The sequence below is a fragment of the Acomys russatus genome, chromosome 7 (assembly GCF_903995435.1).
Source record: "Acomys russatus chromosome 7, mAcoRus1.1, whole genome shotgun sequence".
NCBI classification, from domain to species: domain Eukaryota; kingdom Metazoa; phylum Chordata; class Mammalia; order Rodentia; family Muridae; genus Acomys; species Acomys russatus.
The window spans coordinates 51838601-51853954 of NC_067143.1; the positions used below are offsets into that span (position 1 = coordinate 51838601).

A 15354-nucleotide genomic window follows, 5' to 3' on the forward strand; every position below is an offset into this window, starting at 1 on the left:
TCATTTTTTGCTTTTGGTCACTTGCAGGCTCTTTTGAATTAATCTGTGTTTGTGGTGGCAACACTTATATATGATGCCCATTTTATCTCCTCTTTTCCTGTTGTCATGACTCTTAGCACCTTTTTTATTGCCTTATTGTTTGGCCAAAACAGTATTGTTGAGTAGAAATGATGGGAAATTTTCTTTGCAACCTTAGGAGAAAAGTGTTCAGTATTTCAGAAGTGTATTAGCTGTATATATTTTTATAGATGCCTCAAATTTAAAGAAATATTAATGTATTCCTAGTTTGCTGGGGTTTTTTTTCTTCTGCAAATCAGTGTTGGATTTTATTGGATTCTTTTTTAAAATAACCAATTGGGCTAATAATTACATGAATTAATTTTTGGTGGTGGGAAGGTGAAAAAAGATTTTTTGAGACAGGGTCTTACCATGTAGCTCTGGCTGGCTTGGAACTCACGGAGATTTGCCTGCCTCTGCCTCTCTCTCTCTCTCTCTCTCTCTCTCTCTCTCTCTCTCTCTCTCTCTCTCTCTCTCTCTCTTTTCTCTTCTCTCTCTTCTCTCTTCTCCCCTCTCCCCTCTCTTCTTTCTCTCTTTCTAGTACTGAAATTAAAGACACACATCACCAACCCCCACAATAGATTGATGGGGCAGGGGACCACATTTTTTATTTTCAGGAGTGGTGAAGTGAGAGAAATGGACTTCTGAATGTTGAGTCGGTCTTGCATTCCCATGACAAGATCCTCCTAACCCGCCCCTCCCCCAGCCCGTGGCCATGATGGTCCAGGTTTTGAATTCACTGACATTCATTGGAGCGCTTCTGCATCCATGTCCAGGAGGTGCCTGGTGTAATGTTTTCCTCTGTTATGAGGTTCCTGTGAGGACTGACAATCAAGGCTGTGTTTACCTCATAAAATGAGTTCAGAAGTGTTTGGTGTTCATAAACTTCCTAGTGAAGTTTGGTGCTGTTTCATTGCTTAAGTGTTTGAAGACAATATTTTGAAGCCACTAGAGCCTGGACTTTCTTTGTATGAAGAGGTTGGAGTCCAAAAAAATTAGAATCTTGGGGCAGAGGCCTCTTAGGCTCTGCGGTAAGACCTAATCAGTCATGAGGCAGAGCTGCTGCTGAGCTGTAGGTGTCTGCAGGCTCAGCTGGCCCTGCAGAGCTGAGACAAATCTTTGAAGAGAGAACCCACCAAGCGGGGTAGAATGAGCCTGCTTTGTGACTGTGGCAGTTATGCCAATTGATTCACCTGGTAACCAAGTAAGACTTCCATGTTGCCATTCACAGGAAGCTGTGGGGGACACACAAGAGCAAGGGAGCCCCTGCCCCCTGCTGTCAAAGTCCTCTCACCTCCTTGTCAGAGTCTAATCTGGCCCATTCTCTGGCAGGCTGGCTGGCTATTTGCTGCATAAACCTTTTCCAGTCCCTCCCAGACTGCCAGATAGGAGGACTGTTCCGTGCAAGTGCTGGCCCACCTACCCCTGCTATCTATTCTCACGTGACCTTTCTCATCATATCACGAATGTGAGGGAGGTGCCCAGGCACCAGGTAAAGTTGCCTGTACAGGGTGTGTGCAGTCCCACAGATGCTCTGGCTTGGTCCTTAGGTTAAACTCAGCAACTGATTGGCTCATCTCAGTCCAACCAGGATGAACTCATTCTGCAGCCTCATCCCTATCCCAGCTTGTTTCCTCTCCCACTGACTTGTTTCCAGGTGTTCAGCATGTTTTCAACTCCTCAGATGAGAGGTCTTCTCTGGACATCTCTCTCTTATGAGACACACATAATTAGCTTTCCACTCCATGCAGGCCCCCCAATAGCCCTGGTCACAAAGTTACAATGAAGATCCATGTGACTGAAACACTGTGTGTGAGCAGAAGGGCAGCATGAGGTCAGGGTCCATTCAGGTCCCATCACCACACCCCCAGATGGGATATGATAGAAGAAGTAGAGACCATCCATGCAGGGGGTGGGGGTGGGGAACAGCAGCCTGGCTAAGGAACTGGGTTTTATTCCAATCTGATCCTTTTCAGGGTTAACACTGGAACCTGTCTGGGAGGCACTGGGGAGTACACAGTGGGGAAGAGATCCAGACCGGACCCCTCTGGGGTCAGTAAGTATCTCACCAACCTTCCGGTCTCTCTTTGTTGTTTCAGAGGTTGTGTTTTCATCTTACCCTGGATTTTCAACCTCACAGGTAGGAGGAACTGCTGCGTCACATTTGTGCTTTTTATTGTCCTACTGGCGATGGAACCCAAGGCCTTGCACAAACAGGGCAAATGCCATACCCCTGAGCCTCATCTGGATTACTCAAAATACTGGATATGGTGTAAATTCCTGTGAATAGTCACACTGTGCTAGTTAGAGAATAGTGACAAGAGCATTAAATGGCAACAAACAAAACGAAATAAGTTAAATAGAGCTACAAATGACATTTTTTTAAGGTCATACTAGGCGAATAAGTCTTTGCTAAGCACCAACTGTGAGTCAGCCCTATGCTGACCAATGGGGATGTGGTGGGGGAACTGAATGGGCCCTGACTTCATTGCCCCACAGACTGGCTCCTATGCCTTCAGACACTGTTCAGCTTAGTGTAGTGACAGCAGCTACCTCAGATGATGAAACTGGGACTGCCACCAGGATGGAACTCACAGAGGCCTCTCACAAAGGCCCCAAAAAGTGGAGCAGTTCCTTCTAGGTACACTACTGCCCAGATCTGAGCCTTGCTGCCAAATGTGTACCATTTGATTTTGTCATTGTAGAAGTCTGGTTTTTGTCTCAGGGCAGAGCTCACTAACCAAGCTCGTGGAAACTGATACATGTACACTAAATATTGATGCATCCAGTTTGCAACAAGATGTACATGTCTACACCTAGCCAACCCATATCCTTGAGACATAGCACAGTAGGCCACCTCCTCCCAGATAGAACTGTGTGAGAGAAACTGTACTGGTTAACTACTGCTACATAACAAAACCAACAGCCACTGATTTCAGTTCTGCTAGTTAGTTCCCAAAATTCTTTGAGCTAGCAAGGTGGTTCTGCTGGGTTTGCTGCCATGGCTGGCCAGCTGGGAGCTGAGCTTCAAAGGATATGGCATGCCCTGGTCTTTTCATCCTGGTATTCTTAACAACAGGACAGTATCGGTCTTTAGAGAGCAAGAAAGTAGGAGAGTGTGAAATTCAAATGTTACCTTGGCCACATTCTACTGTTGAAGGAAATCAGAAGGGCAGATGACATTACCGTACAGTGCTGACTTTGACCAACCCAGGGTTTAAGGTCAAGTTTAGGGATATAGTTCCTAAGAAAACTATCCTCACTTTAGGTGCCAGCCATGAAGGAGGAAGAAGACAATAAACTAGCCACACTGTGACCACTACCTGTATTTTGCTGCCTGCCTCCCCCCACGCCAGGTTCAATAATTTACTAAAACTTGGAGACCTTGAGAAAGGTCCTGCTCAAACAGCTGCAGTTGTAATATGAAGCACAAAAAATGAGGGCAGGAAAATAAGAAGGGTCATAGGTGAGATCCGGAAGGTCCCACCTGCAAAGCTTCTGTACCCTTTCCCCATGAAACCTGGCATCCCACCCTCCTGACCTGTCCATGTACTCACCTACCAGGAAGCTTGCCTGAGCTTTGGTGCACAGCTTCCATTAGAAAGTCTTCATAGATGTGTGTTTGAGCTCAGAGCTGCTGCCTTCCAACTAGCCCGATCCTCATCCCATTACCAGAATGGAAATGTGGTCCAAGGAACCCTGGCTAACAGGCAGCCCCTCACTCGGGGAAGACTCAAGGCTTTAAAAGCTCAGCGCCAAGAGTGTGGGGCAGAAACCAAATAAACTCTTTGCCATAGCCAGTCTAGTTTTAGGAATGTAGAAATGGCAGCTGTTCCTTTGAGTTTGTCAGTTTCAAGGGTCACATTGCAAATGGACATTCATACCAGGTTGAGAAGCCTGTAGCTGATGATGTCTGTAACTTGGAAATCAATGGCAGCAGATTGTCAGTGCTTACAGCTCAGCATCTGAGAACCTAGAAGGTGACCTGGGTGGTAGAGATAGTCAGGGCTCTCTCTCTGTAAGTTAGATGCATGCCCCTCTAACAGAGGGCCGGTTAGGCCCTCAGCTCAGCAGCCTCTGGGCTGGGTCTCTGGATTTCCTGGTCTGTGTTCTGCTCTGACTTGCCCCCTTGTTTTGCATACTCAGTCTTGCTCCATTTCTGACCCTGGAGGGTTCTACCAGTCTAGACTCTCGCTACCGACTTCCTCAAAAGTTCAGTCAGAAAGACAAGTGGTGGTCAAGGAAGAAAATAATTGCGCAGTATGACCACAGTGAGAAGAAATAGAGGGACTGGTAGCAGACTCTCATACTTGGGGTGCTGAGGAGGGCCCAGGGCTGTGTAGAGGAAGGACTAAAGACTGTGTAGTGGGGCCTTAAGTTCACATAGTCAACTAGTCTTGGTCCATCTGGTTCATTGTTTCAGGTCTGGTTCTAAAGGCTCTCTGGGCTCTCAGGACAGTGTTGCCTGATGGGGAAGTTCTGTTCAGTCCTGAGAGGGTTGCTCCCACTCAGGCGGCAGCCTCCAGTGCTATTATGAAATAATTGCTCCTACCTCTGTTCCCATGGTGTGGGCAATCTGCCTGCAGATCTTTTCTAGAATTGTGGAAATGTCTTAATTACCTTTATCTTTGTGTCTTCTGCCTTGAAGGACAATGGGAGATGTCAGGTAAGTTTAGGTATAATTATCCTTCTGTGGCCAGTTTTTAGATGATACACATGCATATGTCTGCAGTTGAGCAAGAATATGACCCAAAGTTCAAAGTTATAGAGGAGATGGCTATAGGCCCCCTCAGGAGTCAGAAGCAGCCCTTTAATCCCTGTCACAGGGAGTTGAAAAGTGGGAGAGACTGCTGTCTGCTATTATTCTACACTGCTCTGTCAGAATGCAGCAGGTGACCTAGACCAGGGGAGCCTTATAAGTTTCCAAAAAGTATCACTCCCATGTGTTTTACCTCACACCGACCTGTCTCCTTTGTGCGGCTTCATTTGTGTGGAGGACACAAAGCATTTGGCTCAAAGTAGTTGCTCCGCACATGTTCATCTATTGAATAAGAGACAGTAGAATGGTTGGATCAAGACCACACAGTTGTTAGTGGCACTGGGGATATTTGGTTCATCTTAGTCCAGTATCTATCCTCATCATGTCACTCGGGTCCTTGTAATTCATGGGACATAAGCAAGCTGCATTTGGCATGGTTACTCCATCACTTCCCTTCTCATGCCTGATCCCACACTGGCCCCGAGTCACCTCAGGCTATTGGGGAGCCCGAGAACTCCATGTGATCCAGACTGCCATCATCAGGCCAGGCCTACCTCAAGACTTAGCTTCTTGTTCCACCCTGAATGAGAACTGGGGGCTGAGGGCCTGGGGGCTAGGAGTTCCCCCACTCAGCCTGCTCGTGCCCCTGCCTGCCCTCCCGTTTGATTGGTTGCCCTCATCAGTGTAAGTGTCTCCTCTACCTTCTGGGGAAATGCCAGCTGATGCACAGAAGGGGCAGCCAGGGCCATGGTACTGCACGCCAGGGCCAGAGGAAGGGCAGGAGCCTCTGTGTCTGCAGCACTCCTACAGTGTTCCCTGGCCCCAGAGAACTTGAAATTGGAATTTTGGATGTGGAGAATTAGCTCATATGACCTCAGAGAACACGGAGTCAGAATTCTGGCCTTTGTGACCCTAGGTGTCTCTTTGGCCAGACTCTCTACAGAGATCTTTCACCACGCCCAATAGAAAGGACACTGGCTGCTGCCAACCTCAACTTCTTTTTAATCGTTGTGACACTTTGACTCTGACTTTTTTTTTTCTCCTTCTAAGTCAGCCAAGGTATGCTCACTTCCTCCCATATTTGAGATTCTTCCTGTGAAGTCACTGAAAGCAAGGAACCAGACGCTGGCCCCACCTTTCCCAGAGCTGAGATACCTTAGCCTGGCCTACAACAAGGTAACTGCTTTGCTATGTCCATAGGGCATAGATGGGAGGAGGGATGTGAACCATGCCTGCCTGGCCATTTCTCCCCATCCCCCTCACTCCCCATCCCCCCCACCCTGCTTACAAGTGTGTGGCCCTGGTTCTCAAGGTGGGCAAGTACTAGTCTCTGTGCTAGGCACTGGGTGTACAAGTGTGAAAAGAAAGACCTTGAGACGAGCTGCGGAGTGCTGGCTTAGCATGTGTGAGACCCCCCGGCTCAGTGCATGAAGCAGGTGTGGCGGCATGTCCCTATGATCCTCACCACTTGGGAGGAAGTGGCAGGAGGAGCAAGGCCAACTGCCTGGTGAGTCTGAGATTAGTGTGGGCTGGAAGCATTGGGTGAGGGAAACAGCGTGGTCTTTCAGAGCTTGTCAGCTGTGGAGAAGACCAACACTGGACAGGCAGCCACAGTATAAGCATGCCTGATGCTAGGCAGGAAGTGTAGGCAGCACTGTGAAGCAAGTACGTGATGCCCGCTCAGACTAATGTTTGGCCAAGGCAGAGTGCTACCTAAGCTTAGATCTGAATCATTGGGTGTAGTCAGGTGAAAAGGGGCATTGGGAGATACAACAGACTGAGGAGTCCATGTGTCTGATTCAGCCGCTTCCCCCTATCTAGTATTCATGTCTTGTTTGGGTTTCCATAGACTCTGTTATTTATTTTTTGGTTCTGGAACCCAAGCTGTTCAGTAGCTAAGCATGTGCTCATCTACTGAGCCACACCACCAGCCCCTGCGTTTCTCACTCAACCAAAGTATTTTTAATTTTTCCTGTGGCTTTGTGTCTTTGACCTCTGGGTCCCTTAGGAGTCAGTTGGTTGGTTACAAATCTATAGTTTTCTAGGCATCTTAGATTTGTGGATCTCTTAATTAGTTCTCTTAGCCAGGTAAACACAAATTGTGAGATTCCTTTCTTTTTAAGCCTGTTTAAACTCGTCTTGAAGTGCCTTCTAAAATCGACTTATACGTTCTGTGAGTTCTTAAAGCAACATGCATCATCTGCAGGGTGGAGGTGGTGTTGATGAATGGCAGTCAAGGCCCTGGCAGAGTCGCTACTGTTCTGTGTACTCTCGCTTGCTTATCAGTTACTGACAGCAGTGCATTCAAATCTCTATTGTGGATCTGGGGAGATGTCTCAGGAAGTTGCTTGGCACACAAGCATGAGAACCTGAGTTCAAATCCCCAGCGCCCACATAAAAGCCAGCTGTGGCAAGATACGCCCATAACCTGGGTGCTAGAGAGGAGCAGCTAAAGGTGGGTCCTAGGGCCTTGCTGGCTAGCCGGGCCACTTGTCCCAGGAGACAACTATGGAGAGACCCTATCTCAAAAAGTAAGATGGGGATGATAAAGGAAGACACAGAAACCAATGTTTGACTTCCACACGCACATGCGCAGGCGAGTGCACCCACATAGGTGCATACCACACAGTGAAAAATTAAAATCGTGGCAGTGGTTTTGTTCTTTTCTATCTTCAGTTCTGTCCCTTTGAAGTCTGTTAGCAGGGACAGCCTCATTTACCACACACCGACATAACACGGTCCCTTATTTATTGTGAAGCACCTTCCTTTGCCTCTGATAACAGTCCTTGCATTGCTGCCTCCTCTGTCTGATTCTAACATGGCTCCATCACCTTCAGATGCTGCACTTTGCCATGGCCTGTTTCTGTGTCTCTCTTTCCTTGCACTTGCAGCCTATGTCATCTCTGCTAAAGAGTGCATCCCTTTCACTCCACGGAGACTTGATCCTTGCTAGGCTGTGAGCGTGTTTCTCTGCTGTTCCCACCTGGCCTCCCCCAGGCCCCTGTACCTCTGGTTGATCTCCATCAACCTTCGTGCCTCCCAGTAAACTGCTGCTGTTTGTCCCTGGCGCTTGCCAGCCCAACATAGGGACCTGAGGTGAGCTCCAACCCTAGTCTTGGGCAGCACTGTGGCCCTATGTCTCCAAGACCACATTCTCTTGGTCCTAGTGCTGCGCAGGAGACACCTACTGTGCAGGACCCAGGTGCTTCCCTACCCCATATAAAGAGTGGCAAGTGTTGCCTTTCCCAGGTGCCATGCCTCCCTAGGCAGTTGGCTGCTCCTTGTGGGCAACAGAGGGTCACTGCCTCTCCTGTGAGGGCAGCTCTTCTCCTCCAGGCACACATTATGCCACGCTGTGCCATGCCACAATGAAGGTTTCTGTGGTCCTCTCTCATACCCTCACACCATAACCACACCCCCCAGGAGCTTCAGTGTCTTGCTCTGGGCCACAGTTGGACTTTAACAATTTACAGTCTTTAGCTGGTTTGTCCTTAAAACATGTGTAGCCGTGGCACGGAGCCCAGGTGAGCCAGTGTCCCACCCAATCTCCCTTGAGATGCCTCTCTTTCCTGAGCACTCCCAGAATGCTCTGAGGCCAGAGTTCTCTGCCAGCTTCAGAACAGCCGGGACTGTGGATGGCTTGTTCTGTGCTGGGGTTGGGATGGGACCCCTTCCATCTTCTGTGTCCTCACCATGAGGGCCAGTCTTCTGTGTGACAGATAACTCCTCACACTGGTTCTCTTGCTGTATGTCACCTGGTGTAGACCACCAGGATACATTTCGTTTGAGTGCTGGGCTTTGTGTTACCTCCATGTGGTCCCTTAGCCTCCAGAATAGCCCGATGCATGGTGAATACTCAGTAACTCTCTGTGGATGTTGTTTGTATCACATCAAGGACACACTTAGAAATGTTGTGTCAACTGCAAACCAGTTGCTTTTACTCCAATATTAACCAATATTTGTTTAGCTAATAGGTTTGGCAGTTCTATTTTCTTTAGTCTGGTGAGGTTGGGTGGAAATTGATTTGACTAACCCAGTGAGGTTTGGCAGAAATCGGAGGTTACCTGACTGTGTCCCTGAGGTCATCTGACTCACCCTGTAGGGAGCAAGCTATCCTGGGATCAGATTCTGCCAATCAGCCAGAACCCTGAGTCCATGCCTTTCAGCTGGGGCTTGATATCATGTATGCACACGTGCGCGTGCACAAACACACACACACACACACACACACACACACACACACACACACACTCAGCTCCCTCCTTGTGTCTTGCTTGATTGAATTAACATATATTTCCATTCCCCATTTGTAGTGATTGTCTCTCACTGCGTGGTTTGTCCACAGAGGCTTTGTGCCATCCTGGGCCACCATGACACACACCACAGGCACCTCTGCAGACTGAACCTCTTTCTCTGGACACTAGCAAGTGGGTCCACAAGATTTTTTTGTAATGTGTTTTCAGCATTGGCCATTAAACCTTGAGCCTCTTGCATGCCAGGCAAGTGACTTCCACCAAGCCACATCCCCAAGCCCAGCCATTTTTTTAAGGGCCAGATGCTACACCAGTCTGTTGTAGCTACTTAGCTACATGAACACAAAGGAGAAAGATGGTGACCTACTGAAACATGAGCGAGCAGATTGTAAAATTATGGTGTTACTTATGAGGCATCTTTCTAGTCACCTCTCTAGCTCCCAAATAATAACACAGAGACCTATTAGATTTATTCAACAAGCCTTAAAACACTAGATCTGGGCAGATATTCATTTAGTCTAACCCCCTATTCTAGTCTGGCTACTTCTCAGTCACACACCCTGAGTTACTTGCCATATTGGCCCTGCCTGGGCTACTCTTGCTTCATCAGATCAGCCCTCAATGCCAGCTCTTCATGGCTACTTTCTTTCTCTCCGCTTCTTCCTTCTTTTCCCTCTACTGTGTAGTCCCTATCTGAGACACACTCTCCACACACACTGGATCAGAAGTCCAGCCTTTCTATCTCCTCTGCCCAGTCATTGGCTCTCAGCTTCTTTATTAACCAGGGAAAACATGTCTACACATCGATACAGGAGATTCTTCATAGAAATGACAAAGCCCACATCTGGACTGTTAACCAGATCTCAGGGCACAGAAATCAGCATCCGAATACACAGTGCACCAGACCAGCACAGAACATTTTTTTTCTTTTTGGTCCAATAAAAGGCTCTTTCTCTTATAGTAGCAAACTATATACAATAAGAACAATTATGAAACAATTGTGAAAATTGTCCTGTAAGAACAATATTCCCAAAGTTCAGTCCATTTGTATTTGGCAACTGGGAGAAAATACCCTACTTTCCTATCACATCCCAGTGAGTTCAGAGTTCTGTACCTAAGTCACTTTCTATCATAGACTGCATTTATCAGCCTAAAAATCTACTTAAAAATCTAAAACTATCTTTTTAAAACTTTTTCTTAAATCCTAAAAAACTTAAGCTTAATTGTGAGAATATAACTGTCCAGTCTTAGCTAGGCATTGTGTCACATGCCTTTAATCCCAGCACTCAGAAAGGCAGAGAGACAGGTGGATCTCTGTGAGTTCAAGGCCAGCCTGGTCTACAAAGTGAGTCCAGGGCAGCCAGGGCTACACAGAGAAACCATGTATCAAAAAACAAACAAACAAAAACTATCTAGTCTTCAGCCCCATCACCTGAGTATGATGTAGGAAGTGCAGAGCAAACAGCTTCCAATAGAAATGACAGCGACAGCTGGCTGCCTGGGCAGTCAACCATATTTTTTCTGTAATGTTGGGGCAGCATCTTCAGCCTTCTAGCCCAGTATGTGACAGACTTTTTTGTGAAGCAGGGATTGTAAAGGATTGCCTGCCTTGTCTTGGCAAAGCTTGGCAGTCAACTTCTCTGCATGTCTGGCTTGTCCACAGCTTGGACAGTTTGCTGTCTGCAGTTGAAGCAAGCACAGTTTCTTGCTCAGTGGCTAGCTTGCTATTCTTGAAGCAAACTCCATATGGAGGTTCTTCGATACCCATCATCTTCTTTGAAGTAGAATGGGGGTGCTACCAGGAGCTGACTTGTCTCACAGTCAAACAATCTTTTTATTAAGAAAATGCCATAATTTGTGGATCTCTGAGGATTTTGAAGACCATCCATCTATTTATAGTATGTCTGAATAGATAAATGTTGCTTGTTTCTAGCTACTGTCTGTTCAACCTAGGAAACATATTTCTGAAATTAACTAAACTAGTATCTAACATGACCATAAGTTTGATTGACTGACTACTAACCTGCATTATTTATCCTGAACAGTTTGTAATAGGAGTTTTCAAGGACTAGAACTTCACATTACATTCTTAAATGAGTTGCATAGGTACAAACCTTATACAAGAGTTGAAACACACAAACACACACACACACACACATATTATCTGTATCAAAAATAACTTTACATTTGTATCAATAATATATATCAATGTAAAAATATTTGAGACTAGTAATTGCTCTTTTAAGAATAGATTCAATAACCTAACATTTTACCCTGTTAGTTCTATATTATTCCTATATCTCCCTCTTTTTTTCCCTTACTCTCCCTTTTCTTCCTTAATATTAGATAAGAGAGATAGAAGGATAAAGGAAAGCAAAAGAGAGAAGTCGTCCCTGAGTCTCAGCTCCTGTACCTTGCTCCCTCCCTGACTAAGACCATTTAAAAACTTGCAATCAACACCTTTATAATAATAATCATCCATCACCCAGAGAATGACCAAAAGCCACCCACCCCTCTTTGGGAAAAGGGACATCATTTTTTTAAAATGGCTTCCTGCTGTTGGGGGATAGTTCCCTTTGGGGGGGGGGCAAGAACATTGGGATAATGGCCACGTCCTAGGAGAGCTAGGTGTATTATTTGTTGTCCAGCCTATCAGTGCTGGGAAAGTGCAGAGTTTATTTGAAGTCCTGACTAGAACAATCTGTGATGCCGGACGATCTAGCTAGCCATATAGAAGTTTTTCTGGATGCAGATTTTTGAGGAACTAGCTATTGAGGCGGTCTGTGTTGGTTTATATCTGAAGCTTTTTCCCCCTAGCATCTCTGTGGGCTGCCATTCTATAGCCTTTGTGGACTGCTCTCATCTGGAACTACCTTTCTTGCTGTTGCTGTAGGTTCCAGATTGGATTCCTCTGCAGATTCTTTATTTTGATTTAAAGGATCCTCTAATCTCTGTTCTATGGCCTCCATTCGAGCATTTAATTTTTTAGTCTTTTTCTTATCTAAGTCTCTTTTCTTTTGATCTCTCTTAAAGAAGATATATAAAATTGGAATCATTACTGAACATATACTTATTTCTATGCTGACAGTCTAAACAAAATTATGGGGTTCAAGTGCCCTCTTCTATAGTGTTTTTCATTTTAATATGGAAATATATATGAATATATTTAACTTCTCTTAAGTTTCTCCTTTTTATGGAGACTTTGGTTTATCATTTAAACTTAATGTTTCTTTTTATGACTGTCTATGTTCAGTTTTTTTTTTTTTTTTTTTATCTTTAAAAACATGTTTATCAGGCTAGAGAGATGGCTTAGAGGTTAAGAGCACTGCCTGCTCTTTCGAAGGTTCTGAGTTCAATTGTCAGTAACCACATGGTGGATCACAACCATCTATAATGTGATCTGAGGCCCTCTTCTGGCCTGCAAGTGTACATGAAGACAGAGCACTGTATACATAATAATAAATAAATAAACATTTAAAAAAATCTTTATTTTCGTTTTCTCTCTTTCCTTTGGAGACTTTTTCTTTCCCTCTCCTTTGAAGAATTTAATGTCTGTGTGCACGTATTTAACTCTCTTTTATTGCTTTTTAGCTTAATATCTTTTTCTGTATTTAATTTCCTCTAAATTCTTTCCCATCTTTATGTGGCTTATTTTCATATTACTTATCTCTTTTTAAGGACTCCACTTGATCATTTTCAAACTATTTGTTTGCTTGTTTTATTGTCTATACCCATTTTCCCTTTTTTATTAGCACCTAAGCACATTTTCAACAATGTTTTACTTTGTCAGAAGTTTTACTGGTCTCAGGTTCCTTCTGTGTGTTCTCTGTCCCCCTCTGCTGTTCAGCTCAGACCTCGCACTGCTGGTGGCCCCGCCCCTGTCTTTCAGCTCACAGGTGCAAGTGTTCCTATGGACTCCACCTGTCTGTAGCTGGAGCATACCTCATATTCTGGGGCATTAGCCAGGAGCTGCGTCTACCCGGATGTCCTACCCTCCCCGTGAGAGGCACCTCTAAGCTGCTGCTGGTTGCACCCCAGAAAGCACTTTAGTGAGCCTCAGTGAGCTGCTGTGTTTCCGCCAGCCCCATGCCAAGAAGTTGGCCTTCCACGACAGCAGAGCAACACTCTAGCAAGCTTCTAGGATCTGTGTCACTTGTCCCAAGGCCCACGTGTGTGGCCTTGGGCTGCCACTTCTGACCTCTGTTTTCGTAAAGCCTCTCTGAGCCACCGCAGTTCTCAGAGCAGCACGGTTCAGGAGTATGCTCAGCTTTCCAAGCACCGCAGAACAGAACTGGGCCACAGTTTTAAGCTCTGTCCTAGCTACTTGAAGTTGCTGGGCCCATGATGGGATCTGCGTTTGCTTGCTCATCGACAGCACACCACGCAATCAGACGCTGTGGTGTAGCTCTGAAACTGCCAGCTCAGTTAGCGCAGACTGATTGTTCGGCTGCACAGCAGGGCCTCTTAAGGAGCCATGCCTGTGAAGTGCAGTCAGCTTTGTTGCTCAAAAATGGCTCCAAAGTAGCCACTTAAGAGCTTTCTTGTTAGCCGGGCAGTGGCGGCGCATGCCTTTAATCCCAGCACTTGGGAGGCAGAGGCAGTTGGATCGTGTGAGTTCGAGGCCAGCCTGGTCTACAAAGTGAGTCCAGGACAGCCAAGGCTACACAGAGAAACCCTGTCTCAAAAAACTAAAACAAAAAACAAACTTTCTTGCTTGGTGATCTGAGCTTTCTCAGGCCCTATGCTTGGATTTCTAAGTTTGGATTGCATGCTCTGCTTGCATGTCATTTATAGAATTATGGTATACTGGCTGCCTTTGCTTAATCGGGTCAGTCCTCCATGGGCAGCTCTTCATGGATAGATCCTTCCTCTCCTCTTCTCCCTTCTTCTCCCTTCTTTTCCCTCTACACATCCAGTGGGGGAAGTTTCAGGTCCCATTGATACAGGAGATTCTTCATAGAAATAACAAAGCCCGGAGGCAGGTGCCTTTAAGCTCAGCTCTCCCAAGGCAGAGGCAGGTGGATCGCTGTGAGTTCGAGGCCAGCCTAGTCTACAAAGTGAGTCTAGGACAGCCAGGGCTACACAGAGAAACCCTGTCTCAAAAAAAACAAAAAAGAACAAAAGAAACGGCAAAGCCCATGCCTGGACTGGAACCAGATCTCAGGGCACAGAAATTAGCACCTGAATGCACAGTGCACCAGACCAACCCCAACAGCAAATGGCTGACTTTGCCACCCCTGGCCTTGGTGCAGCCTCTGGACTGAGTGGCATTTCCAGTGTGAGGGCATTCAACAAGGATAGCATTTCACGACCTGTTAAAATTATATGAAATCAAATATCAGAGTCCATGAATAAATTTTTACTGGAAGCAAAGCACTGTGGCTGCGTGTGTATGCATGCCCATGGCGGCTTTGAGGTTGTAAGAGCAGGGCTGAGTCAGAGACAGAGACTCTTTGTGTCCCAACACTTACCACCTGGCTCTTGACAAGAAGGCTTAGTGGCCTATGCCCTACACGAGGGTCACATTCTGGGCTGGCTGAGGTCATTTGGTCCAGTGCAGTCCAGTAAGGCTCCAGTAGTCAAACTGAATTATCTGTCTGTCCCCTTCCACTCTTGTGCCTTCTTGTCCCTGAATCCAACCCCACTGTGGGCTCCTCTGGTAACAGTGGCCCTGACTTCACTCTGCTGCTACTCTTCTCAACAGTGCTTGTGTAATTTTTGTCATGCAGCATCTGGCTTGACAGTTGGCAGGCTAAGTGCACCTGGGCTCCTGGCCCCAGCCAGCCATGATATGCCCGTTGTTACTACATTTCAGCTTTATTCCACTGACAAGTGGTTCCCTGACCTCCAGCCCTTATCACTCGATATACTAGCACCTAGGAAGGATGGAGAGGCGTGTCCCGGAGTGCCGCTGATGGAATGCTAGGGCATGTGGGCACAACCTAAGGAAGACTAGTCACATAAAAGTCAGTGCCGTGCCAGCAGCCCTCAAGGCTCTTGGAGACAAATTCTGATTATTTGGCTGCCAGTATCCTTGATACTTTCATATCCAGTGTGGACAAGGGATTTTTTACTCTTAAAGATGCAGCAGCAGAGGGCTGGCAAGATGGCTTTAACTGTTAAGAGCTCTGGCTGCTCTACTCGAGGACCCACGCTCAACCCCCAGCATACCCTGCCCTCTACCTAGGGCCGGGGCTTCCCCTCTCCTAGAGACCTTTCAGTATATAAACCAGACATTTTGGTTCCATTGCGCCCTTGCCCTTTTTCCCACCTCCCTGTCCTCTC

General features: G+C 46.4%; 2 protein-coding genes across 2 annotated transcripts in view; one reads left to right on the forward strand and one right to left on the reverse strand.

Annotated features, from left to right (window-relative positions):
- Serpinh1 (serpin family H member 1) overlaps positions 1 to 15354 on the reverse strand; it is a 671742-nt gene that overhangs the window by 528201 nt on the left and 128187 nt on the right. The window lies entirely within an intron of this gene.
- The window catches only part of Xrra1 (X-ray radiation resistance associated 1), a 70015-nt gene that overhangs the window by 47298 nt on the left and 7363 nt on the right, over positions 1 to 15354 (forward strand). The window contains exons 11-12 of the mRNA XM_051149032.1: positions 2157 to 2197; positions 5867 to 5992. Of these exons, the coding sequence (XP_051004989.1) occupies positions 2157 to 2197; positions 5867 to 5992 (167 nt within the window). The remainder of the gene's footprint in view (positions 1 to 2156; positions 2198 to 5866; positions 5993 to 15354) is intronic.